This window comes from Orbicella franksi, chromosome 2 (assembly GCF_964199315.1).
Source record: "Orbicella franksi chromosome 2, jaOrbFran1.1, whole genome shotgun sequence".
In the NCBI taxonomy this organism is placed as follows: Eukaryota; Metazoa; Cnidaria; class Anthozoa; order Scleractinia; family Merulinidae; genus Orbicella; species Orbicella franksi.
The window spans coordinates 14,497,012-14,524,971 of NC_138146.1; the positions used below are offsets into that span (position 1 = coordinate 14,497,012).

Consider the following 27,960-nt stretch of genomic DNA (forward strand, 5'->3'; position numbering starts at 1 on the left):
AGCGCGAGCGTGATGCGGCTTTCATACAAGAATTTGCAAGAACACGATGAAACCAATGGGAAATAGAAATTGCTCAATACGTCGTTCATTAGCGTAACAAAACTTTTATGGTCTCCTAGCTCTCAGCTATCTCTTTCATCTCATCAGATACAATTAGGCATCTATAAGCGTCGGGCTTATGTCTTCTTATAAATATATTGTCATCTTGAAAGGTGACTGATGCACTATAAGGCAATTGTTAGCCAATTTTTGGAGGCGTTCCTTATTTAAGGACCTCTTAGCACAGTGCAGCGGAGCGCGTGTGTTTATCTGTGAATGACAAATCTCCTGAAATGTTTGCTATTAGAATGGACCTGCATTTAGTTAGGCACAAGGCGAGCTCCGCGTTTATTTGGCAAACTTCTTTACATAATACTATTCAGTCCATTAGGAGGTACCCATTAACGTTCCTGAAACATTTGTCAGTCTTCAGTAAAACGGGGTCAAGGTTTATTACAGAAGAATTCAAGGTTTTAAGATGGGCGTGATAACAGTCAGTCCCTGTCGTCTTGACATGTGCTCAGTTTCACAGACATGATAAAAATTACATTGCACTACTTTATTTTCACATTCTCCCGTGCCATTCCCTATTCACGTGCCCTCTATGACGTTTCTAATAGACTTGACAATAAAAGGGTTATGTGTTATTATATTAAGTGATCTGGTATACTCTACTCAGTCACTGTAGGGTTTGTTTGCTTTTATTTCTCTCGAGCCTTTTTGTGGCTTCCTGGTCGTTGACTGAAAAATAGCAGGGGATTGTAGTTCTTTAAGTACCCTTCGAGTGATACAAGACTAGCAAGTCATGTTTGAAACGGTAAACGTGAATCAACGGAAGCGTAAAATCTTTGCCTAAAGCAATATGAATATTAGACGTCCATAACTGTGTGAAATAGGAGTCACTCGAAGTATCAAAACATGGGAGAACAGTGGTACTAAGAGGTTTTTCTTTCTTCTCTAAAACTTGATTATTTATTTCGAGAGACGTTATTTTTGTCTCTTGGAGTGAAAAAGAATAATTAGTCGGAAAAAAAAATCAAACTTGCCACAAATTTTAAAAGTTGGAATATTTATGAGGGATGTTAATAAGTGGTAAGTTGTCGAGTCACGAACGGAAAACATGCTTCTTAGTTCAGTAGCGTTAACTGGTAGATCTAGCTGAGTGAAAATATCGTTCTTGATTTATTTATTTGTGGCTAAAATTGGCAATAAAGTTCATATTCCTGTGCTAATTTGCTTCAAGGAGCACTTCAATGTGAAGTTGTTGAGCTCAGTGGACCGAGAACGGAAAGAAGATGTCAACTGTGGCCCAATATCAGCCACGCTGCATTAGTTTTGAAAGGGAAATGACGCCGTCTAGTCCTCGATATCCTAAGCGTGATTAACGATTATTTAGCTAATGGATGTGTATTTGAAAGAAAAGTGTGTTTCGTGTCCTGGGGCTGTTGCACAGATAGCAGTTTGTCCAGCATACATTAACAACTTTGATTTATGGCACGAAAGCTAAAAAAAGTCACGCGAGCCCAGGCTGTGATTTTAGGCGTATTGAACCGAAAGTTTCTGCATTTGACGAATTAAGACGTGTTCTGTGGCCGGATATGACTCAAAAAGTATTCACAGAACGAAGAAAAGAATTGAGTGTTTCTTGTCGTTGACGCGAACGTGGATCACGGCACGTGCTTCGAGTTCTTTCTTAGAATGATGGTTTTCGTTGGTATCTACTTGCACGCTTTGAGAGTGGGCTAAATTGGTATTTATCAACGGGTCCTCTCGCTTTGAGTTGCTGATTAATTTTTGTTTTGCATTGTCAGTTGAATTGAATACCCGTGGAATAGACTGGAGCGGTCATCCAGTGTATACACAGTATAAATGACGATAGCCATCTTGTCGACAAGTAGGTGGAAAAGGCGGAGTTAGTTACTCCAGAGACAAAGATCAGTTGCATTGATAACAGGATTCAGATCAGATAAGTGGGCTTAAAAGAAGTACAGAACGAATTGAACCAAACGATGGCCGTGAAGAATTGTTTATTGCTCTAAAAACACTTTGATTAAATTAATATTTTGAGAGGATTCGTCATTCCTAAAAGCGTATTTTGAAACTATTTTTAAGGAAATAGTGCGTGTCAACGCAGACGTTCTTTTCGTGACCTTGAGCCTCAAAGTTTCGTCGCTGAAAAAATTCGGCAATATTTTCGTTTTAAACCAAATGAAACGATTCCGTATTCTTTTAACGTCTCCACAGATTGTTACTTTCTGAAGAAAAATATGGAATATAAACTGATAAAAAGATCTGCATGAAATCACGAAGAAAGTTCCACAGGTGGAAATTTGGATTCTTTACGTAATTTCAAATCCACGGTTTTGGCATTTGTCTGCTTCTCGTCACTTTTGCTTATCCTTACCAAATGACTCCGGATGAATAGACAATACTGAAGTAAAGCTTATCTGACCCCTGCCAAACTACTTAAAGACCCTTTAAGGGGGTTTGGGGCGACAGCATTTCCTGCGATGACAAACAATGAGCAGGCAAGGGTCTTGTGTTCATGTAAGAGAATACCCCGTTGAGCTTATGGCGAGCCAACAATGTGTTTTTAAGAGCTGACTGAGCTAACTTTGATTGAGATTTAATTGGAATTCTTTGTCCTTGAGTACAGTACCGTTTCTAAAGAGGAATCCCATCGGTTGTATGAATTCTAACATGTAGATTATTGCGGACACACTTATAATCCGGGTGGGAAAATTGAAACAGGTCTTCTATTCTTGAGGCCTGTACTGCTTGCTTTGACTTTCGTTTAAGTAAACAGAAAAACTGCGGTATTTTGGAAATGGCTATGTGTCTGCCTTGTTGCTTTCAATTTTTTTCAGTTTGGATTCTTATCTCACCCGCGACGAGTCTAAACTCGTTTCTTAAACGTGATTTGTGCGAAATAAAGCGCCTTATTGCTCCTGCTATTTCCACTGATAGTAAACCTGGCCTGATCTTCTTACAGAATGCTTCGTTCTTCCGCTTTATGTCTGAGAATTGCCTTTACAGTTTACCAAGTGAGAGCAAATGTAACTAAAAACTACTTGATTCTGGCAGCAGTTGTACTTTGTACATAATTAAGAGCCGAATTGTTATGAAGAGTTTTTGACGATAGCGTGGTATGATGCCAAGTAGCTTTGAAGGGGATTATCTCTTTCTGACAGCTAGAAATAATATATTTGTGCAGGACTGTCCATCTTCATCTGCCTAAGCAGAATACTAAACTTCAGTGAAAATGTGACGTGTTACTCAACTCGTACTCCGCTACGAATCAAACCGGTACTGAAACAGTTTTCGCCAGTTCAACTGTAAGTCCTGTAAGTCAAGGTATATCATCGTTTCCTCCTAGTTAAGTCAGTCTGAAACCTTTCAAAATCTAACCGCAACCTTTTTTTTAGTGTTTCCGTTTTCGCTTTCCTGCTTATTCAAGTTATCTATTGAGTAACAGAAATGTTTGATCATCCAAGTGAATTCAGTTGTGAAATCATTCATACAAGAGCTTTCACCAATATTGTAGGCCTCCTATACCTGACATGGCACGACGCGGAATAGTCATCCTTGAGCGACGAAACAATAGAAACACCCCTAAAGGAAATACAAAAAGCAGGTCCAAATCGGGGCAATTGTAATGCTTTAGCAGAGTAGGTCGACCATTGAGACATTTCAAGCAGTTTTCGCATGTAGTTGGGGTTTCGCAAACTCGCAAGTCATCAGTGTATTCTCTGACTTGTCTGTGGTTCTTTTAAAATGTTATCGCTTTGTCAATAATTGACCTAGTGTACTGAAACTTTGTAGTTGTACTGATTTGGACAAGTCCTTCGCATTACTGGGAGTATTGTTCTAGTTGCTGAGCGTTTTGGGGTACATTATCGTCATGGCATCATTTTACAGGGGTCGAATCTACATTACGTTTCCCACAATATTATATCGCTGGTGTAATTATGCCCGCGGCCACGGGAAAGACAGGCGCCTCTTTCCTTGATTTGAGAGGCATAATTCAATAAGCGTGACACAAGGACCCAAGGACCTTGATAGTGTTTGAACTTCCTTCTAGAAGTGCGTGGCAGGTGTGATGTTAACGTTTGTTTGTTCATATCAGTATTCACTTTACCCTCTTATTCATCGCGACTTGAAAACAAGAAAAAAAACAACAACCATACGATTAAAGCCGCATGAATAAAAACTGAGTTTTGTCGTTCAGTGATATTGTGCTTTTATTACCAGTAGAACAACAACACATTAATCTACATGCATACGCTTTAATTATGCTTTTTATTCCCGTTGCCTCGATTTCCATGGAGGCAGTGCTCTGTGTTGGCGTACACCTTACTCAGTAATTCTTTTAATAGACTGGTGCCGAGAATCTTTACGTGAACATAACTGCGGCTTTCTGAAAAGAATTTCTTTATACAATGATGGCAACATTTAATGAGCCAGTCGCCAAATTACTACTCTGAGTAGTTTGAATTTGTCATAGCAGACGTCAGGCTATTAGTTTTCCATTGGCAGTCTATGTGTGAGCCGGATTCTATATACTAGTAAATCCAACTTATTTTCTTCTTTTAAAAGGTACCTTGCAATAACTTGAATACAAGACTGTCGATGTATACAAATAGTTTAAGAGGTACAATTCTGTGAGACTGTTCCTCCTTTGAAACGACTGGCATACAACTATGCTTTGATTTGCTTTTTGGGGGACCCTATAGTAAGAACTGGTGTTGGAGATGAGATCCAAAATTCAATCTCAGTCTTTATGTTGTTGAGAAATGAAGTACCACAAAGTGCATCACTCATTAATTATTCGCGATGATTTCCTTCCCTTGAAAACTCTCATGTTCAGAAACATTTATTTCTCATTGCCTTGGAATCTGGCAGGCAGAGAGTCTATCTTTCTCACCCAGCCGTGTTGTTTACTTCGAAATCGCGTGACGATCAGAACGGTAGCGTGCACTGAACTCTTTGCGAAGCCGATATATACAGTCTCCTCTGTATCACTTAACTGAATACGAATCGTTAAGTTGTTTACTAGACAGTGAGCAGTGTTTCCGTGACTTGCCTGTGTCTTCATTCGTGCAGTTGAGTGTGATTTGAACGGAGAACAGTGGGACAAAAATGGGCGCGTGCGGGGTCTCGTGCGCAGAGTTGTAAACGTCTAATATATGCTGTATGCTATGACCTAAGTGATTTGAGTGTTCTTTTGGTATTTCATCACCTTCTACTTGTTTATCAGCCAGCCCGGCGCTAATCAGAGTCGTCCTGTTGGTAGAAATACCCTCTTTCCCTCTTTCATGTTTGACAAAAGCTTCGTGTCTTTCATGAAATCCGTCGGGCGTCTTTACTGTGCGTTATTTCTCATGAGCTATTCAGTCACATCTTGAAATTGGTACTATCGAAAAGAAAAATGCAATTCACACAAGCATTGTTGGGTAACCAATTAAAAAGAAACACTGCCGTTGTCGGGTGTTATAGTTGTAGAAAGTTAGTTCTAAATTGATCTAAGACTATCAGACCCTAACTGAAACTGTTATTCATTTATTATACATTTTTTACATTTACGTTTTTTAAAATACTAAGTTTTAAAGGTTATGGTGCTGTTCTGTTTCAAACAACGTTTGAACAGTGACGGGACTTGGTAATTAAGTGGAATTTAGGGATCTCAGATATTTAATTTTAGTTCTATTAACAAAACAAATGTTACCTTTAATTTTATTCCAAGCAGTTCTAGTCCTTATTAGTTCCTTAGTTTGATCGAGGTCTGTGAATTTAACTACTTTCTATTGCTTGGTAATTCAACTGTAACAATTTAGAAATAGACCTAAATCTGTGATGCTTAACCTAAAGAAAGGAGCAATGACAAATACTAGACGTAATCGCTAATACTGTGTGTGCGAATTACCCAGTTCAGTTAAGGTCAGGTTTTTGTCAGTTTCCACAATAGTTTGATAAAACAAGACCATCTTTTTAGATTTTGGCGAAAACTAGGTGCAAACATGCTGCATCCTAACTTATAATTGTGCACTTTATAGGCACTTTTTCAACATCGGAATGTTTCAGTGTGGCAAAAATTATCTGGATTATGGGAGCGACAGGATTTGAATGGGAAAGGTTTTTTTTTTTAATCTTCTTATAATTCAAATTCTTGTTATTACAGCTAATGCACCCTACACGATTCATCCTCTCGACCATTGTTTTCACAACATGGTGTCTCACGCCTTCGACTAGAAAAATGCCATACATTCAGCAGTGTCGACCGAGCACAAGGTCATATGATGGGATATTGGCCAAGTTCTATTTCAGCGAGTGTTATTGACTGAGACGAAGTTCTATGTTAAGAAACACGCAAAGAGAGAACGAGGTCAACATCAGCCACGCCATCTTGACTAAGAAAACTTGGCCAAGTAGATGATTTCGTGTTATAGTTAAAAGAGCCAACTACGATAACAAAAATGTTGTCTCGATGCTACGCCAAAAATGTTGCGGGGTTTATCGATGCTCAGTAGAAAAAAAATTGAAGGACAGCCCACCATACTTAGATAGATTCCCAATAATAAAACAGAAGGTGGTAAAGGGGCCCCTAGAGAGACAACTCCACATACATTTGTTCAATTTCGTAAAAAAGGTCCAACTCGGAGCCGTTTTTAAGTATGCTCAGACGTCGACAAGTGTTTTTTTTTAATCAGCAATTCTTTAATTAATAAATGAGGATCTAGCAAAAGCTTCGCAAATGATACGAATGCGATGCTCTTGTGTGGGAAACTTTATTGTTGTCAGTACAGTAGAAGACTGAGGTGTAAATACTCCGCATTTGTTCAACTGCCAGGACACCTCGACTTCAAAATTTATCTACCAGAAATGACTGAGTCCTCGTATTAAATACAAGGAATAATGATAGCAATAAAAAAATGTTTGTATACTCCACGAGCAACATGTGCGGAACAGCCTAACTCGCCAATTTACCCGCCGCTTAGCAGAATAGACCTTCTTCCATCGCTTTAATACCGCTCCGTTAGCCAATCAAATCAAAGGATTTCATTCCCCGGCCGGGCGACAGACAAGCGGATAATAGCAGTTATTTTATGGCCGTCACTCCCCGAGGGAAGGAACGTTCGGAATCTGTGCTTGCGATCTTGAACATGATTTCCCTTATAACCATCCTCTTAATTCTTAATTTTACCCTTGACGATATGTGCGGATTTAAAAAGGAAAATTAGCAGAGGGAAAGTGGAGAACTGTAGATGTACATGTAACGCGATTCATCAATGAAACGGTACTTCAATTCTTCACTTTGTACGAAACGTCGCATTGCCTGTTTCACTGACCTTTTCAATTGACTTTAGAAGGGACTAAATAATCCTACAAACCAAACTTGGTCGACAAAATAGAAATGTCCAGAAAAGCGTTCGTTCTTGAATTTCACGAAACTCAATCCGTTCTTAATAGTTTGGTCTTGTACAAAAAAGGACAATGACTAGGCAGAATTTGTAATACAATAATGGCCTTGGTTGAATGGCATGTTCTGGAATTTTGATCCAATTTTGACAAAGTTAACATGCTTTGTTGTAGAAGCGCTCGCTTGGGAAACTTTGTACGTATTCAGCTATAAGTACGCGGTGGTTGATTTGTCCCAAAACGTCCAGGGCATATCTTACTTGCTTTATAGCTATGCAGTTGTTTGGCTTTGCTTGTGCGTCATAGTATTTTCGATTTAAATAATTTGTAGTCCCTTTTCTTTATCTACTAGAAATTTCTCCAGCGGATTAATCACCAGCTTGGTAGTTTGGAAATTTGTCAAGGAGCCCCTGAGAAACTCTCCCAGCAAATGATTTATTGGCGATAGATTTTCAACAGCTTAACATGACTGTCTTTATGAGAACTGCTTATATCGCCTTAAATTAATTACAGCTTTGTTTTTTTTTCTACGCCGCTGTCAACGTTTTGGTCTGTTTCTCAGCATGTTTATCACGTGAAACTGTTTTCGTACTTGAGACTTTTTGCCGTTGTCAAAAGCTTATCTGAATTCTACTGAAAAGACGTAAGACGTAATTTTTGCTTTGTTTACATGTGTCTTGTGGTTCATCTAATCGCTTGTGGATTCTAGAAAACGCGGATGATGATAAGATCCTCGGTTATCTTTGTTGACAGTGTTAAACGCTGAATATTTACTCTGGCCAAACACGAGGATCACTCACATGTTACTCTTGTCAGTCTTTCAATGGAATTTGACTGTCTAACGTTTGGCTTTATACCGATGTCATGGTTATTAGCATTGAAATACTTTACACCCGCCCTGGAGCTTTATATTTTGGTGAAGCTTGAGACATTGTTAATTTTGTAATGTTACACAGACCAGTGGCTACTTCGATACCGAGAGAATTTCCAATTGTCATTGAATATATTTGGAGAGGTAGCATCCAGCTAGGCCAAAGTTTTACAAAATTACCAAGAATGTTTAAATAAAACAATTGTAGTTCAACGAAGAAACCTTTACCTCACGTGGGCGGAATTTATGTAAAAACACTGATCCCATATGCTTTCGTTGAGGGAAAGAAATTGAAGAAACGAGACATCGGTTGATATTCATATTTTCAAAAGATTGCCAACCTAGCACCACTTGCTTGTATTTTCATTCGTTTGTTGTATTGATATGATTCGTTAATTGTTTTGTTATTCGCGGAGATAGTCAATCTTTATCATGGGTAAATATAGACTAATCTACAAACCAACTCCACAGACTGCTCAGAGAATATGCCACCATTATGCTATACTTTGTTATCTCGCAGCCATTGTATTTACACTGTTTGATCTGAAATCTTTTGTTTGATTAGCACTTGAATAGAAGTAGTTTTCTTTTTATATAGCAGTGCCGTAAATTTCGTCTGTTAATCATTACTCAGTGTGAAAAGTTCTGAACAGAACGTACGGAATTGTCATGGTAAACTTTTTGTTGGGACGCAGTAGCCAGTAGGCGTCGCCAATGACCCGTGCATCTGACAACCCTCACGTTCAACTTGCGAACATCCTTCCTGTCGATGTCATAAAACTGCCCAAAAGATTCACAACAAATGCTCAGGGGTTAAAGATCGTGTAACACAATTGATGTTAGGCTTGTACCAACCAAGATCAAATGGGAATGAAAAAAAGAAACCCTTTCCCTTCAATAGTACTTTTTAACTGTTTACACTTAAGCGCTACGTAATTTTTCACGACAATAAGAAGAAATTTGAACTTTTACCAGTGACTTCTTCTCTTTAGACTCTCCTATATTGCAACTTGCATCGTCACCCCCGATCCACTCAAAGCGTGATAATAGAGGTTCAATTCTTGATTTACCACTTAGACAAATGACGTTGTTGATAATAAAATACACACAGGAAAAGTCTTTGAGAAAGGTACCACATTAGTCAAAATTGAGCGTGAGAACGAGAACAATTTTTAATGGCATGCAGTAATGGAAGTAATAACACAGGTCGTTTCCGGAAGTAATTCATGCAACAACATAAGTCGGTTTTTCCTGTTGATATTGGAAACAAGATTTGTATCATTAGGAGGGAATTTTGATTAGAGACAACGAATGATGTGGGAAAGTTGTTACACCTGAAGAACTTTAGTGTGGCTCTTGCACGAAATGTGTTTCGCGTTAACTAAATAACAGATCTGTATAGTGACGTCTGAAATCCTTTATAAATTAACTGAGTTAGCCTCGTAAGAGTTGGGTTTTGTTTTTGTTCTGTTTTCTTATCGGGAAGTTTCATTTCTTAACAACAATAGTTTTGTTCCGAGGTCATTAAAATGATAAGGTGCAGTCGAAAATTGCGATTTCACTCTGGATACCGCACTTTAAAACCACACCATTAGACTAACCACTACGGAGAACATGCAATAGCTTTGTTTACAAGGACGTCCACTTCTTCAGAACTAAAGAAAGAATCCGATTAAGTTAAGTATCTGCCCGCAATTGAATTCCTGCAGTAATGAGCCATTTTATGAATACTTTACAATTAAAGGAAACCCCGCTCAAACTGTACACAAATGCTCAATTTTTAATTTTTTAACCATACTATTTCCAAAAGGGGTGGTAAACATTTCGTGCTTCTGTTTTTCCACACATCCTAAGGTTCCATACTACTAGTAAAGCCTATATAAGACCGGGAATCTTAAAATTGTCAACATACTGAGGTTGCGAGCTATATCTTCTTGTCTCGTGATGGTAAAATCAGAAGAGGAAAACATGTTTTCGTGACTTTTGCTGTCGCGTGTGTTTCCCGGGAGCCAGTGACGTCAACGCTGTCGCCACACCGGACCTTAGTGTTGCAGTATTGGTCTCCTTAGAAGCGTTTGGCTTCTGACGTCTCCAACAGCTCGTGACAATTTCCCGGTTAAGCAATTAATCCTTTTTACAGTAGTTAAAAATCACGAATTCCATTTTCTTTATCTTGTTCATTGGTTTTGTAGGTGGGATTCAAAACAGCATCTTGATGACGTGCTTTTCTAGCGTGTCCTACGTACTCTCGAGTTGATACCGAAAACGGCCTCGATAGCCTATAACCAAAACAAAAACAAGTGTATGCTTCGCGTACAACGCTTCATTTACGATGTCGTGACTAGCTGCAGGTTCCAAGCGAAATTCTTTTCATTCCTTTTCGCAAAGTATGTGTTCTTTGAATAGATTGCTATTTCGATTATTGCGATTAGTTGTTCTTAGATTATTTTGATCTCAAGGAAAACCAGCGGACCAAAAAAGATAAAAAAAAAGAAGAAATGATATTTAGTTGATGTTCTGTTTTAACGATGAGACATTTCATTAGTGGTTTCCGCAGGCACGGATCTAATACAGTTAATAAGTGAGGTTAATGCCTGTATGAAAGAGAGATAAATTTGCACTTGCATACCTTCAGCTAACGTTGTGGTAATTCATGTATTTTCATTGGGACTCAAGCCACCTTACATCATCATTGCTGGCGCAGGGTCAAGCGTCATTTTCATGCTTTGATCGTTGTAGAATCATTCTTCAGTACGTGAAAACGTAGTTCTTCGCAAATTGGTCGGTCGAGTAATCTAGAGACACTATTAACCAATAAACTAGAAAACAAGCTATATCTGTTTGTTTACTTTTATTTTTATCGAAGTCCAGTGCCAGAGAGGTAGAACAAAGAACAGTGAGAGGGCACAAATAATGTCTTTTTAATGATGCTCTCTTCCGGCTATCCCTCCCTTCTGTGCCGAATTAGTAGTAATGTCTCGTGTGTTGAAAATTGGTGTGAGACAAAACTTTCTTAGTCCCTCTGACCTTGAATGGGTCCATTGCTTAATTATTCCACCACGGTACAAATTGGTAAGTCCAAATCTAACGGCACAAGATGGGGCTGGCACACATTGACGCAAAGGAGGGAAAAAGGCTTCTCCCATATGTTTAAATTTTCCTAAAGTATAAACATCTCTTACAATATTGTTAGCCTCATTGCTCAAAAACTCTATCAAAAGCAGAAGTTACTTAAGTGGCTTCACTTATGTAGGTTTAAATCATAACGTTTTTGCAACACGACCCATAGCGTAATAAAGGTTTGTGGCACAGTTTCCGAACAGCTTGATATAACGATATATTTCTTAGGTTCTAAACAAGGCCTGATTACTTGGCGCAATTTTGAACGATCTTAACAGTTGAATTTTCAAAGGTAGTAAATCTATAAAGTTTTTTTGTTTTTTGCTTTAGTTCTTCGTCTTTCGTCAAGTTGAAAGTCTGATCTTTTCTTATCTAGTAGATCGTTGAAAACAACCTGTCTTTCTCCACAAGTCAGCTCAGGACTATGTCTTTCCCTTTGCCATGTTCTGTTCTCTTTGGGTCTACCCTCGGGCACCCGTGCTTTCTTTGGTGCTGAACATTTACTAATTCCATTTTAAAAAAAAATCAATTTTCTGGCACAGACGAGGCTTGAAAATGGGTTCAAAGCGATTGCCATTCTTCTATGGTAATGTGTTTCTTCCCCTTTTCTTTGCCCCACCGCCGGTTTGTCAGTTCAACGGGGTGATTACATAATGGGGTAGGACATTTCCTTTTGTGTATTCTGTTGTGGCTTTGATAATATCTGTTTATTTGTACAGTTATGAGTTATCAGAAGTTATGAATTCGGCCCGGTACTGGTAGTTAAATAAAATCAGTTCTTGTTCCGGTACAAAAAGTCGTACTAGGGTTTGTAAAGAAAAGAGTCACACTGACCCGTTTCTTTGCGCATGGTTACTGGTTTGTGAAAAATACGATAAGTACTCTCACTAGTTTGTACCGGAATTAACCCTGGACCTTACAAATGATACGGGTTACATGGGCAAATTTTTAATGTGGAATTACATTCAGTTTTTTACCATAATGGAGATACCACCGGTAGGTAACGTTCCGATGTAGACTTCTGTCTTCAAACTTGGTCGATATAGTTTCAAAAGTGACATCACCGAGACTTAATTAGGGTACACAGAAATTTGCTAGAACATTGTTTAATTTGGAGCAAACGAAGGTGTCCGATAATGTAGTGTTAATCTTCGTTTGCAAGATCGTTGACTAGCATCTTTTCCTTTAGTCGTTAAGTAGCTCTTGACCTCACTTTGAATCAAATCATAATCTTCCGTGCATCCCGAATCAAGCAATATCAAACACGCTTCGTGAAATAGAGTACGTGTACATTGTAGAAATGTAGTGTTTCGTATTACGCATATACAAGAAGACGTTCTTCAGCAGAACAAGATTTTAATTGTTTGAAACTTGAGCTTTCGAATTTTCATGAAGAGTACCGTTGTGTGGTTAATATCATAATGGGTCGTAATATTCTGGACGTGTGATTAACACTGATTTGCGTGCTTCAAGAAGCGAAGCTAACAACAATCATAACAAACGACTGCACGCAATCAAAACGGGGGATGTTCAATATAGCCTTCGTGGCGTGACTTAGTAAAATTTTTTTTCATTTCAGTAGTCTGTTCTATAAAAAGCGTTCTCCCTAAATAACTCTCATGTCGCCAGAGTTTGGGCGGGAAGTGATATTTTAGTAACTGCCCGATGTTTTGATTTGGCATTTATAAAAAGAACCTCTTAGGCAATGACGAAGTCTTGTTTCGTGTTTACGTAAAAGATGAGAGATATTAACCGCGCTTTGCCCGCCGAGAGGGCGTCAGGCTCAAAAGTGTGAAGATAGATCTTCAAAACAATCTTGATGACGTCAATTGAGAATAAACTCCCTGATATTAATGGCTATTCGTGTCCACTCTCTACTGCCTAAGTCCTGATAATAGTTTTAAGTTCGGTCTCAATATGAATTTATTTTGAAAAGGACGAGACGCTATATCGATGTAAAGAAAGATTTTTTCAATGCGTCTATATTACACTTCGTACTTTGAACGCAATACTCCATCTAGTACAACGTGAGACCTGCATCAGTTTGCTTTCTATATAAAACGATAGATTTATTGGAGAAAGAACTTCAAAGGACTTACAGCAATTCAATCATTTGTTGGTATCTCATCTTTCCACGTTCCACTTTCCACATGTTCTCACTTTAAGTGCCTTCTCATGGCTCTTCAAATTGCTGTAATAAAATTGGATACTCCAAATCGAAAATAAACGGGGCCTTGAGTGAGGTGCTCTAGTATTGGCTGATGTTTTCCTTTTGCACGCGTGCATCGATACAATACCTTCGGTTAAGCATTAAAGCGTTTTTTTTACTTCATCCTCGTCGTATTTTGCCGTCGGCAACAATTGACACGCGACTTTGAATTACATGTGGACCTCGTTGAAAATGAAAGTAAACTTGTATTTCATTCTGCTGGGCGTGGTCTGCGCTTTTATAATTATTTTTGTTACAATTAGTGGAATATTGGTATTTTTGCCGCTTGTAGCGCTTTTAAATTTGCTGACTAAATTGATAATTCTGTAGAGCATGAAAGTTAGCCGGGAACGATTTAATACTTTTTCGGGGAATGGAAGCATGGAACTAAATCTTTTTAAAAAAGTCTCCAACGCTAAAATTACGAAATGACGTCATTGAACATAGCCTCCTCCACCCCCTCTACCCTTCAAAAAGACAATGTTGGCATTTTGACAGTTTGTGCTCCCCGTACTCCCCTTCCCTACAAACCTTATCTATGCCTATCTAGGATTAAAGCTAAGTTCGCGCGCTGCAGAATGGTCGGGAAAAACAAACATGGCGCTCATCCAGCGTCATTTTATTTTCTTGCCTTTTTCTGTATGGACTGCAATGTGCCATTTTCTTCTTAAATGGACATTCTTTTGTTTTGTTAAAACGTTTGTCAGCGCGTTATGTCAAAAATTCTGGACGAAAGGAACCCAATCATTTCGCAGATTTTACATCGTTGCGATGAGAACCCATTTAAATATCGCGCATGCGTAGTAAATAAAAAATAGTGCTTTCTTGAAACACGCTGATTTCTTAAAACTCCTCTCATGTTGCAAAAACTTAGTAACTGGTAATTGACAGTTACTAACTGGTAACTTTGAATTCGATTTTCTCCCAAATCCTGGATTAGCTTAATCCTGTTGAGCTGACCCGTCCCAGAATTAACATCAAAAATTTAGCGGGTTTAAGAAAAGTATTTTTTGAGGTGACAACGGAGTATAGGACATTGAACAATTATTCCACTGGCGCTTGTATATAAGTTGGCTGTTAGCATCTCATATCCAACAAGCGCGAGTGGCATAATTGTTTTATTAAAAACGCGCCCAAAATATAGAAAACTAGACTAAAATAAAAATAAAAACGCCCCCAAAATTTACGCGTTCGCTTACCATAGTTGTGGAGCATGGCATAATGGCTCATAACCCATGATGGCTAAGCTAATGAAAACTCTCGAATTGCGTTATCCATTGATCCAGGTTTTAATAATCAACAATTATTCCACGAGCGTGCGTTGGGTAGTAGATGATAGATCATCTCATAATCATCTCATATCCAAGTTACGCGAGTGGAATAATTGCATTATTAAAAACGCCCCCAAAATAAAGAAATCTAAAATAAAATAAAGACACTCAGAAAAATTTCGCGTACGCTTGCCATATTTTTAGAGCACGGTATAAGTAAACAATAGCCTCCATTTGGCGCGAAAATATGCTCGGAAATTTGTGCGGGGACATTATCTGTTCCGAGCAGCGAACAGTTTCTTGAGCTTTGAGGAACAGATCATGTCGCCGCTCAAATTTCCGAGTATAGTTTCGCGCCAAATGGAGGCTGTTGCCGGTTTAATATCCTTCAAATATTTTTCGCAAGACACACAGTTTTGAAAATGGTTTTTGAAAACATGTAGATGATAAAGAAGTATGAGATGAATAAGTTAATTACATATATTAAAGTAAATGCAAAAAAAAAAAAAAAATGTGGAGGTAATAAGGTATGTAAGCAAAGCTTATACCGACTTGTCGTAGTCTGCATGAAAACAAATAAGGTAAATGAGAATAATAATAATAATAATAATAATAATAATAATAATAATAATAGTAATGTAAAAAAATAAGAAACAGATTAAAAAGGTGGCATATATAGAAATACGATTATTCAAAATACGCTAACAACACACAATTATTACTAAAAACATAAAAATGAAATATATTTCTTCACAGATTTCCTTATGATTCGCCTTTACATACAGAAAAGAAAACACTTTCATAAAGATCTTTAACTACATTGTAAAGGGTAATATAAAACCACTTTTGGTATATTTTAATAACAAAATCGTCACAAGAGCGCATCTAGCGTCCCTGACAGCTCTTCTCTGGTTTAGTCAAAATGTAGTCTTAATAGCTCTTCTTCACAACCAGAAACTATTCACGTGTTGAATAGGCTTGCCACTTCCATTTCATAACATAAAATGTAGGGGTAACCACGCGTTTTTTAAAGTTAAATGAGTTTTCTTCATTTGTGAAAACGTTTTTGTGCCCGTTACATTTTTTCCTGTCACTTCCCTAGTAAGTCAAACATTTGCGTCTCTCGCACTTGTTTTGCGCGCGCACTTTGCCATCTGTAGGTACGTGTTTACAGTTGGATTTCAGTAAAAATTTCTCCGTATAACAGCTACAATCGTGGACAAAAGTCCTTGGAACACTTACGTAATTTAACGAATTGTATGTGTTTTGCTACTGAAGTTTGAAAAAAGCGCTGCTTTCCTTTTAAAAACGCGTTACTGTTCCCCCTCCCCACCCAATACAATGTTGAAAACCAGAAGAAATTGTAGTTAGTAGTTTTCAACACTGTATGGGGGGTGGGGGGCGAGGTAAGGCTGGTGAAGTTGTATTCGCTCTGGTGTGTGCGCAAAAGCGGCAAAAGTGCAAATTTGTCCCAAGACTCTTGTCCATGATTGTAGTTCTTGAGCTGGAAGCCGTTTACAGTTAGTGGTTAGCGATATGCTGCTATTCTGGTGTTCCCGGTTTTAGTATAGGTTTATTAAACTTGATTTGGTCACGGTAGGAAAATTTTGCGTTCATTTTAGTGGCGCATTTGGTAACGTAGTTGATTGCCTCAGTCCGTGTAAGCCATGCCTTGCGTGATGCGTAGAACTTGTGCGCGATAACAATGGTAGGCACCGTTCTGAAGTGAAAACTACCAAACAAAGCGTTAGCTGAACGGTGATTGGAAGTTTCGTGAAACCTAGTCGGTTTTTTACGCATTTAATAAATGGGGATGGTTATGAAACCCAGCAGCGTTCATTGTTTTATCTTTTTATATATATATAGGTTCTGTCTCAGAAAAAATAACTACGAAAAAAGAAACGTTTCGGTTACAGTATCATACTTGGTGTATGAGGGCAAAACAAACGATTGTTTATGGTCGTGGACCTTCCAACATTAATCTTGGCATCTTTGTTTGCTCCTTTTCAAGTTTACCGGGCGTCAAAGCCATTTCCCTCTATTAACTATGGGGGAATCTAGTTACAACTGCTCCTTTACTACAGGTCATTCAACGCCGGTTTTATACAGAAGAAAATTAGCCTCCACTTAATAGAGGCACCATTCAAAGTAAATAAATGGGATAATAGATTTTGGGACCTTGGTTATTGTCTAGGTACATGGGCCTGCTTTATTCTGTGTCCGCTTAGTGTAGGTTTTACTGTATTTGCTTCAGTCAGCTGCTGTCACTGACATAATGTTTCCTTTTGTAGGCCAGTAGCACCGGTATCCCAAGGTTTCTAATTCTGTTGAAGCCTTAGTGTAGTGAAGTGTAGTTTATTCATACGATTTGCTTCATTATACAATCACAAAACTCTTTTACAACTCTAATGGCCTAAAACTGCACTCTGACCTGAACTTTTTTGTTGTCCAATTTCTTTTCTGAATATATTTTTCTTTCAATAGGCCATTTCCGAGTTGCATTTTGCCTCTGTGTTCGTGCGAAACCATTCATATGAAATATGTTTCCCCTACAGGTTCATTTTCGTGCAAATCAAACTCATTTTTATATGAAAGGTTTGGCACGAGGACTCGTTTTGAAACAGAGGCACAAGGTTACTCGGAAATGGCCTGTTGTTTGAATTCGAGGGCAACCATTTATGAATATGGTCTATAATCTGCACATTTCCTTTTTCACTCTTGCTCCAAAAGATCAGAATATGAATTTAATTATTGTACTATAATCTATTGTCCTTCCTAAAACTCGATAACAGATTATCCATATTTATTGTTAGGCTGCGCCTGATCACGTGGTTGGCATGGAGATAAAGGAAAACCTAGGTAAGAAGTAGATTTAGAAAGAAATTCGTGTTGAGTTATTATGGTATACCTCAATTTCTCGACTACGCCTAATGAACAACGCATATCATTACGAATTCTGAACTCGAGCTGAGCTGTATGTCTCCAACGTGTCAAATTGGGCAATCTTTTTTATTTGGCATTTGTTCCCCTGCATGTAAGTGTTTTCCCTGTAATTGTAGTGAGAGATCCTTGATTAGTTGCTGTTTTGGACTTAATATAAGTGAACGAGTGAAACACTTAGTTCATAGTCACCTTGTTTTAGATTTGAATAGCTGACGTTTCGATGCTTTTGTCAGAGCCTTGAAATATAGATCCACTGGTGAAACGCTCAAAACGTCAGCTTGCTAAATCTAAAACGACGGATACTTTACCACATGATCTCCATGTTGGTATTTAACTAAGTGTGATCACTGTTTGACCTCGTTGTTCTTTCGTTTGAGGTTCTGGTGCTACAGAATGTATCAGTAAGGCTCTGTTCGTTTGGCTGTCTCGCCCACATTCATGAATTACTCGACAGGTGTTTCTGTTTTGGACTACACCTCGTATTTCTTGGATATTATTTCACCGTTCAGTGTGAACTTTTCCTCGAGTATCACGAATTTCCCATCTTGTCCTTTATCAACATCCTGACTTTTTTCGCTCTCGTCCGCCTTGCGGTCACATTCGATCTGATCTTCAACCCGCGTTTTCTTATTTTCTTTCAAATGATTTTCCTGTTTTATATTTTTCAAGACCCGTGGTGCAATGTTTGGGAGAACTCAGTAGAAAAAGCTGGGGAAACAGCCGCCTATCGGCTCGTGTTACCACAGCAATTCTCGTTCTCCCAAACCTCTACTCGTATTTCTATATTAAACTCTATAGAAACACGGTACGTGTTTTCTATTTCTTAAATAAAGTAGTAGAGCTACCATGCTATTGGGTACCCTGTCATGAGATACAATTGGTTGCGCCATGTTAGGGATCACTGGTAGTCGAACAACTTACAGAATGGTGGTAGAAACCGATCTTACCTAGAATGTCGTACTCTTTCGTAGGTACTGCAGGGAAAGCCAGGTAGTTTGGTCGTAATGTTACCGCGTGTTAAATATGACGTGTTCATCCTGTAGTAACTCTTTTGGACTTTTCCCAGTACTGCACGAAATACAATAGCAGAATGTTATCCAAAAGATTTATATTATTTTCGTGGAACGTTTTTGGGAATAGGCTGGTCTTGTCATGGTAATCAATATAATTTGTATTTTATTTCATTTTCCCGTCCCTACAGTCTTCCGATAATGGTTAACTTCTGCTGGATCTCCCTTTCTTTCAGGTTCTGCCACTGTGTCTGTGATCACGAGGTTGGATCTATGAGCTGTTCTTGACTTCAGATCACTTCTTACGTATTCGTCAAGTTACGTGCTTGTATAAACATTTGACGATCACTTAAGTGTAAGTAGGGGAGGATTGCTTATAAATAAGGACTTTAAGATACGGTCATTACGAACTACGCGCTATTTCCAGACGTGCGAGTCCAAGCCTCGCGTGGACTGGGCCGACTACGTTAAAAGGGCGCGAAAATCGGACTGGTATTTGGCGTTAAGATTGTGACTACGAAGACTCGGACTACAGCTGCAGGCGAGAAAGAAAAGGTCTTTCGAAGATGTCAGAAGCGCGCTTGCAATAGCTCATGCCGATGGTTCCTAGATGATGAAGAGTTTTTGTTTCTTTATGATCACTACCAGCCTATTAATCCATCATTTCCATGCTGTAATTGTGATCCATTCTGTTGGGATGTGTTCTACTCTTTTGATTGCAAATAGACTAAAGCAAGAAGTGAATTACCTTATATCATAGAATTTTCGCGACACGTTAATTTCGCGAATTTCCCGATTAAAGAAAATTACGAAATTAAAGTGACGCAAACAGTAAGTGTTGCGAACATAACTATGACGCGAAAATTAAGAGACTCACATTTTGTTACTGTTGACATATAGTTCCGCCGCTGAGTTTTTGTTAATTTTGACGTCATTGTACCTTTGATAAAGTCAGTTTACTAAACTCAAGAACATTGGCAAGGAAGTAAATTGCTTGTTACTCAAGAACGCGAAGTTAAAGTGATTCAAAACAACAAATTTTCGCAAAATCGCGGAATTTAAGTGTCGCAAAATGTGCGCACCCCAAAGTCGCGAAATAAACGTGTCACGAAAATGTCATGTAATTAGTAAGGTACCTGCTTTCACCTTCCGTCCACATCCTGCGTGATCTGTTTGTATATAGCTAGCCATGTAAAATATGATATAGCTATAGATTATTTATTCACGGTCAATTATTGAATTCAGACAGGATTTTCCCGTTTCTGCACATAGGCCTTCTTTTCTCACTCACTCTAACTCATGCCCATTACTCCTTGGTGGCGTGTAAGGCAGCAAAGTAATTCTGCAACGTCTGCCGGTCCTTTGCCACGACTTGAATGCTGCTCCAGGTCTTTCCCATCTGCTTCATTTCTTTCTCCACCATGCGTCACCACGTGAACTTTGTGCGGTCCCTCCGTTTTCCTTCTGGCGTCCAGTGTAGAGCGGTCTTGGGCAGATGACATGGCGGATCCACCTCCAGCGACTTCTCATCAGAATAGTAGCCATTGATTCTGCTCTACACCGTTTAAGCAGGTCTTTGTTTGAAATGGTGTTGCGCCAGAAGATGCGCGGAATCTTGGTGTGAGATGTGGACAGCTTTGTTAAATCATAGGCCTTCTTTAAACGAAGCTAATCCTAATCCAATATTAAACCCTGGCGTAATTAAGGGCATCGTATTTACTCACTAAGCCTCGGAAAAACTAGAAAATTATCTACTAACAGAGAAAAAATATGCAAGTTACTAAACTGGCAAAACACCCGTAAGTTGCTTATTCCGTGGAACTCGCACTGCGAGGCTACCGTTTTATTAAATTTTGGACACTTTGAAACCAGCCAATGACTAACATTCTGTTGAACGTTCCTCAAATCTGAGGTTCGACCACGCAGAATGTAACCTTGATTTGATTGTGTGTCAAGGTCGCTTCGTCCAAATTCGAATTGAATTATTTACACTTGTTTCTGACGCAGCTTGTAATTAAATGGCATTTCAATATTTTGTTTTTCAGATTCAGTTTTTTTTTCTGACGAAAATTCGAGTAATCTGTAGTAAGCTGACTTAAAGATATATGAATATGAATGTGAAGCCGTGTTTTCGCCTATTGAATAAAGGTGACGGCATAGCAAAACTTGCAGATAGGCAAAAACTTTAAATCTCACTTGTAATGTTATTTCTAAAGGAGAAGCCTTCAAGGACCAAACAGAAGGATGAACAAACTGCGTTAAGAACGCGCTAATAAAATTGTAAAAGCGGAAAAAGCGGGTTATGTCCATATTCTAAGCACAACTTAGTATTAGAGCACGCGAGGAACATGTTACAAAAGAAACCCACCACCAACAAGTGCCTATGAGATTTGAGTTAAGATAATGTAGGTCGCTGAAACCCAACATTTCATGGCGTTATCATTTATTTTTACCTTTGTTACTTCGCGTTATCGTAAAATTTCAACGGAGTTTGTGTTCCTTTCTGACACGAGGAAGCTCGTTTGAGGGCATCGACGGTTCGGTCATTTCGGAAATATAAAATAACTACAACTTCGTACCGGCTGAACACTCCGAGGGCTAAGATTAGTCTCCAAGGTTTTTTTTTTTTTTTTCATTCTTTGTCTCCAAGTAACTTTGACTGAAGTACTTTTCCCTTTATTTTCCTTATTGTTAACGACTTGATATCACATATATGTATTGCAAAAACGAGAGGGGTTCGTCGTTCTTCAAACGCGAAAATTCAACAATAAACTAAAAACGTCGGACGAGCGAAATATCTTGAGTGTTAAACGTGAATTCCTGATTGTTTATTGCCGTAGGGGCTTGTGATTAATACGCCCTTCCTTCGATAAATCACTTGTGCCACGGCTTTCGTCCATTTCCGGAGCTTCACAATTATATCTGACGAAGTATTTCTTGTCCCTGTGGGGAGTATTCGATAAAAGAAGTGGGCCACTTAAACAGACACAGCGGGATGCAGAAGCCTGTCCAAAGTGGCTAATCATTTCTACAAAGAGGTTTTTTGAACAAGCAAACGTTTTCAGTATTGTCACGAAAAAAGTAGGTGGTGTTTCTATTAACCCTATTGCATCCTGAGAAATAATCTGACGAACGAATCAGCTGGAAAATAAATTAGGGTAAATTCCAAACGGCATTCGACGACATTCAAGAAGAAACAAATATTGTAACCAGTATTTTGCCTTATTCCCATTGAGATTTCGCCGTGTGTTTGAATCTTCTGAGATCTTAAAAAAATCATGAAAGGTGTTAGTGAATGGGCTCTGGTTGCCAAACCGGTGGCATGGTTTGTTTCCAAATTTGGCACCGTACGTTTTATTCAATTTCAAAGTAAAATTTACTAAAATATTTGCGAAGCTGGTATTTAGTAGACCCGGTTAAGAGTAGTCTTTGGTAAAAAGTATATTTCATTCCTTGTACGTCACAGCCTTTTTCACCTAGAAAATAAAATGGGGTTCGTGTTGGTTTAGGCAGGTGTACTTACGAGTTCGAGCACACTTATATTAACAGTCTAATTCGTGAGAAGTCATTCATGTAACGGTTCAATTGTTTCGTCATAAATCTAAAGGATTATTAATCGCCTTTGTTGTATTCATTGATTCCTCAGTGAAGTGTTCATAACTTTAGTATTGTGCAAGTAAAAACAAAGACTGAACGGATAGAAAGCCTTTTGTTCTTTTTTGTTTGGTCCTTGTGGCTATCATTTGTATCCTGTTTCTCTGCTCCCTGCCTTCACCACGTGTTGGGCAAGAAACATGTCAAAACAAACCTGCAAAATAGAAAACAAGTTTTCAAAACTCACCAGAAATTATCCAAACATAGCAAAACTTGTCTGAATTAAAACCATTCTTCCGACTCTCTTTCCTTATCATTATTAATTGTGTGGTGTTTTATCTCTTTGTATTCTTATCAGAAGTTGTAACAAAGATTAGAAATTCCACTCACCCCGAGAATTTTCTCTCTTGTAAACAACCAATTCAGACTTTTGTTAACGGGGTTGAAGGAAAGTGACAGTTACTAACAATAGATTTGCTTCTTTTGTGTTCGATTGAATTATTATTTTCCGCAAAGCCAGTGTTTATTCACTAATGTGTGTTAATTGAACCCTGGGGCGATAGGAACATTAGGTGACCAAAGCTTTTTATATATATTTTATGATTAAATATGACAATACGGGTCAATTCATAATCAATAGAGTAAAAATGCATATGGCCTAAGACCTGAGAAGAAAACAATCTATTGGCATTTTTTTAAAACATGTACGTCTTTATTTGTCAAGCGAGAGCCGCTGTTTTTTGTGTGTGTGTTCATCATAGATTGAAAAAAAAAAACCAGCACAGCTTAAATATTACAGGACAGATGGCCGGTACCTCGCATGCACTGGTAAGGTTTTAGGTCACATGGGTAAGACCTTGGACTTGATAAGCAATAGCTATGTAATGTTTCTTGATTATAGATTACAGATTCTTTCCAGGTTGTTCCCTGGGAAAGATCACTACTTCCTTTCAAAATCCTATCGAAACCCTTTAAGACCAAAAATTCAAAGGGCATTCGGAAATGATTTACCATAAATCACTGCTATTCATTGTCGCTGTTGTGAACAATACAAACAATCTTGCCGATAGATTTTTAAGCCAATTTTAATCTACCATTTTATCGAGGGCCTTCCAAGGAACAGTATAATCTGGCCACATCACATCTGACGTCTCAAATAATGAAATTATTGTGTCTTATCTATGTGGAAAATAAATCTGTGAATGAATTACGTAAATTGTATTTAAGTGATTGAGTGCCTTACAGAGTCTTTTTTTCCTTTTCCTACTTCAAAATTATAGTTAATCGTAAAGGTGAAGTTTTCCTGTCCGTACAAGTAACTATTATTGCTCTTTCCTATACTCTTGCTAAGGACAAATTTTACAATTTGAACAAAATGCATGTTACGTGTATAAAGCATATCTAAAGGCACGACTAGCTTCCTTTTTTTATTTTTCCTTTATTAATCAGTGTTTGGCTGTGGCATTGTTAGATAAATTCAATTATTATACACTTAAGCAGTTTAGCTAATTACCTGTAGCACAATTTAAGGCTTGGAACTAAAAGTGTTTGGTTTTCACTATAATAGGCGCTTTCTGTGGTTGATTTCCAAACTTGCTTGCATTTTAAACACTACACTGTGGAAGTCTCTACAGGAATGCATGAATTGGGTTCCGATTTTGTAATCGTTGATTTCGTTTTCTAGGTATTCTTTTGATGGTACTGATGCATTCTTCAAGTTATGTTCATTATCCATGTTAATATTTTAAAACAGGAAGCACAAGAATTTATCTGTTTGTTCCATCTTAAAGAATTTTTTAACGCAATTTCAGAGTCAATCGCATTAATGTTTATGAACGATAATTAATGTGGATGACGAGAGGATTAACCAAATGTGGAGTTGCTCTATCAATCTTAATTCTTTTAAACTGACTCTCTGGTGTCTGTGCCTGCAAACGCATTAATCTTATTATCTTAACAATAAACGTTTGTGAATCGCGTTATAGCTGCATTGTTTTTATCTAGTAGATTTCTTTACTTAATATAATGTTTCCACTATTTAGTTTTGGGCACCTTCTCCTGTTCTGAGTTCAAATTACAAGTATTTTCAACAGCGGTGCGTGAAAATGTCAATGAAAATGTCAATTGCATTGATCAAAAATCTTTCATGGAGCTTTGGAGGACTGTGCATTAAGCGATTTTAGCCGCCGAGTACTAACAATACTGCCTTTCTTAGCTGAAAAAAAGCTTTCGTCCCTTTTGTTTTAAAAGGTGTAACCATGATTTGCAACCCTTGTTGCCTGGAAAATGGCCTTATACGTTGTCAACTTGGGATCGTTATTTTCAAATTCCTAAACTATGTACATACATTGTATACCTTGGCAAAGAGGTTTCTGCCCACATAGCACCTGTCGCTAAATCGCGTAGCTTCCTCGAAATGGTCGCCACTCTTTTAATTGCAATCAAGTAAAAACTGATGTGCCGTTAATAATTTCCTCTTTTTTTGAAAGTGAAGGCTGAAGCTTTCAGCTTTGGCCTCAAATGTCTCCTTCGAGATCTCCTAAAAGCACATCCATTCGTAGAACTCTGTCCACTGTCATATTGAGTTTCGTCCATTACTTCAGTTTTCATGTATTATTATTATTTTTATTATTATTGGCTTTAGGCTGTGAAAAGAAGGGTTTAAAGGATGAACTTGCCAAAGTTAAAATAATGGCAACATTTAAGAATAGGTTGATTTTAAAACAGTTAGCATTTATACAGGTGTTTGTTTTCCTTCAACTTGTTCTGGCGACTCGGGAATCTTGCTTTTATTGTCGACAGTTTCAGGTTCCCCAAATGTGCGTCGCATAATTTACAATAAGAAAAAGAAACCTCGAATTTACTATATTTCTGAACAGGTATTTAAAAGATTCGAAACACTCAGAATTCGCTAATCTGATAGAGATAGCGTAACCTTTGTGACAGCTAAATGAAAAAAGTCTTGGTATTTTTAAAAATCTGTGTGGGTGAAATGGCTAAAGCGCGGCACTTAAATTTTTCAAACCGTAAATTTGTCAAAGCTTCAAGCTTAAAATGTGGCAACACGCGAAACAAAATACAGCTCAATGAGTGGATAGCAGATGTGGCCGTTCGTGTCAGAAGCGACAGTAGATCTTGAATGAGTGCGATAAAGGGCATGGCCCACTTATCTTGTTCGCGTTTGCTTTAGAGAAACTTAATCTCAGTATCGGAAAACATGGCGCTGTACAAAGATAACTCCAACTTGAATAGCACTCGCAAGATAAAGCCATGCTTCTCAAATTTGGTTATCTTCCAAACTGTCAACGTCGAAGTCGAAATACGTAAGTGAGCGTAGTTCTGCTGTGTAATTTGTATCTGGCTTGCCTGAAGTGTTCTCCATAAAGTTGTCTGTTTCCTGAAAGAACACTAATTACAGGAAAAGATAAGGGAGCAAACACGGCAGTAGTCAAGAGTATGGACTTTTTCAGAGCAACTCCAAAGGTTCTAAAATTATCCACTGTGTCAAATATAATTGAGTCTTACGGCTGTTGTTTATTAGGTCTTCAGACTACTGGCGTCTTTCGCTAATTACATCGAAATGGCGATTAATATCTATTTCACTAGAACTTCATAGATATCCAAAGTTATTCTAATTAGTAATCTCTTTGGCTAACGCTGTATGGTTACAATTAAAGTTTATCGATGGAGACATTAGCGCCAAGAATGCGCAGCCTGTTCTTTTTTGATACCGGGGATACGTTTGAGTGCACTGCTAATCACGAATTTTCCGAGCTCGGCATCTGGAAATCGAATAATCAGCCTGACCAAACAGTTTGTGGAAATATCAAATTAAGACCGAGAGCTGATAATAAACATTCAAAGCTCTGGGGCATGCAGGAAGGGAATAATCCAAACAAAACCTCTTGTCTTATCGCTAAAAATCAATATGGTCCCTCCTTGGCAGTGTTTAGAAGATTGTCAAAGGTGTTATAATTGATTCAATCATGTTGCACTATTCAAGACTTCACTGCAGTGAACGGTGTTTTCTTTGTGCTTAGAAATTGTATGTATGCCTTGGTGAAGGCCATATTACCATATCATTATCTTCGAAAGCACATCGCTTGCTTCAATTACCTCTCAATTACCGGTTACATACACAGATGGAAATTACTTCCCGAACAAGCCGATAATAGAGACACGTAGTAATTTGTATTTGAAAAAGCTTTAATTGATTTCCATAAAATTTTGTTTTCCTTTAAGATCTGATACTATCGATTGAGAGCCCCCCGCTGACGTCTCCTATTTGTTTTAAGGATTAAAGCAAACAATAAAAAATGCTTGTCTCTTTAGAGCTAAAATTTTTGACAAACAAAATAAAGGCGAGAGAAGAGAGCTGCCACATTTCTGGTGATTGATAGTTATGTCTGTTTATAACGGGAACGCAACCTTGGCGTAAATAGAAGTCTCGGCAGCGCTGTATTTCGTGACTTTCGTCACCAGATGAAAGAAGATTCCCATCTCGTAACCGGCCCATTACTTTTCTTTTAAGTACCTTGCATATTAATCCTAATTATCAGACAAGTGGTTTTGGTTTTGAAGCAAGAAAGGCGGTACTTTTGGATAACAACTTCAAACCGACAGTGTGGGCACGTCAGACGAAATTATTTTGTAAATGCCTGGAAGGCAGTTCTAACATGTTTGTAGAATTATCGAAGCCACCACGCCGACAGAAACAATGGAACTACCAAGCCGTAAATTGGTTTTAATGCGAGCCAATGGGAACAATTTAGCAGTTATCAAATCTTTTAAAGATGACACCCTGCGCGTCCTGTGGTTGGCTGCCATTTATCAACAACAAATTTGCTTGATAATGACACAATTATCTTATGCCCTATTAGGCAGGGTCCAATATACGCGGACGTCAAACGGGTGAAATGGCTGTTCACAGCAGGTTCTCTTCAGTTCCGAACTAAAGCTAAGGACGGCAGAGCAAGTAGGCATTCCAGGGACTCCTCGCTAACGCTCAAGCGTTCTGTGCTAGCAGACATAACTGCGATTTACTCTCAAAGAGTTGTCAAACGCAATGGAGCAAAGCAGACCTGCCACGGCTAGAGGTATATCTTTCAGCGTTGAATCGCTTATATCCAAACCAGACCAAAATGGCGACAGCCCGGCAAACTCAGCCCGCGCACCAGGGTTGCCGATTAACTTTTCTGTTGAAAGGCTGTTGGATAAACAAGATGTTAGGGGAGGAGAAGCTGTGAAGGGTACGGAACCTTCTATCGATTTGGCTAGCGAAAGCAAAGACACAAATGAGCGTGTGGAATGGACAGAAGATTTCCCTTGGATGCATTCTACTAGATATGACCCTCCACCTCGTAAGTTTAAAATCTCTGTCGTTTCCTTTTTCACTTTTTCCCATTTGATGTTATGAGACAGTGTTTAACGCTGTATAATTGCTTTAGTTGCACCGTTATGTTGTAAGAGGCAGAGCGGTTTCCTGTC

The 27,960-nt window shown here is 38.4% G+C and overlaps 2 protein-coding genes across 3 annotated transcripts in view; one reads left to right on the plus strand and one right to left on the minus strand.

The window, feature by feature from the left end:
• The window catches only part of LOC145478125 (uncharacterized), a 21,086-nt gene extending 5,581 nt beyond the window's left edge, over window positions 1-15,505 (minus strand). The window contains exons 1-2 of one of the 2 annotated variants that reach the window (XM_081456045.1): window positions 9,299-15,505; window positions 1-5,452 (exon numbers count right to left, since the gene is read on the minus strand). The exon at window positions 1-5,452 is cut by the window's left edge and continues 3,307 nt beyond it. The gene's annotated coding sequence lies outside the window, so the exon portion shown is untranslated. The other variant, XM_081456044.1, reaches the window with a different exon arrangement.
• Window positions 1-27,960, plus strand: part of LOC145478127 (homeobox protein MSX-2-like) — a 65,044-nt gene that overhangs the window by 27,373 nt on the left and 9,711 nt on the right. Inside the window, exons 2-3 of the mRNA XM_081456047.1 lie at window positions 17,740-17,785; window positions 19,116-27,833. Of these exons, the coding sequence (XP_081312173.1) occupies window positions 27,539-27,833 (295 nt within the window). The 5' untranslated portion in view covers window positions 17,740-17,785; window positions 19,116-27,538. The remainder of the gene's footprint in view (window positions 1-17,739; window positions 17,786-19,115; window positions 27,834-27,960) is intronic.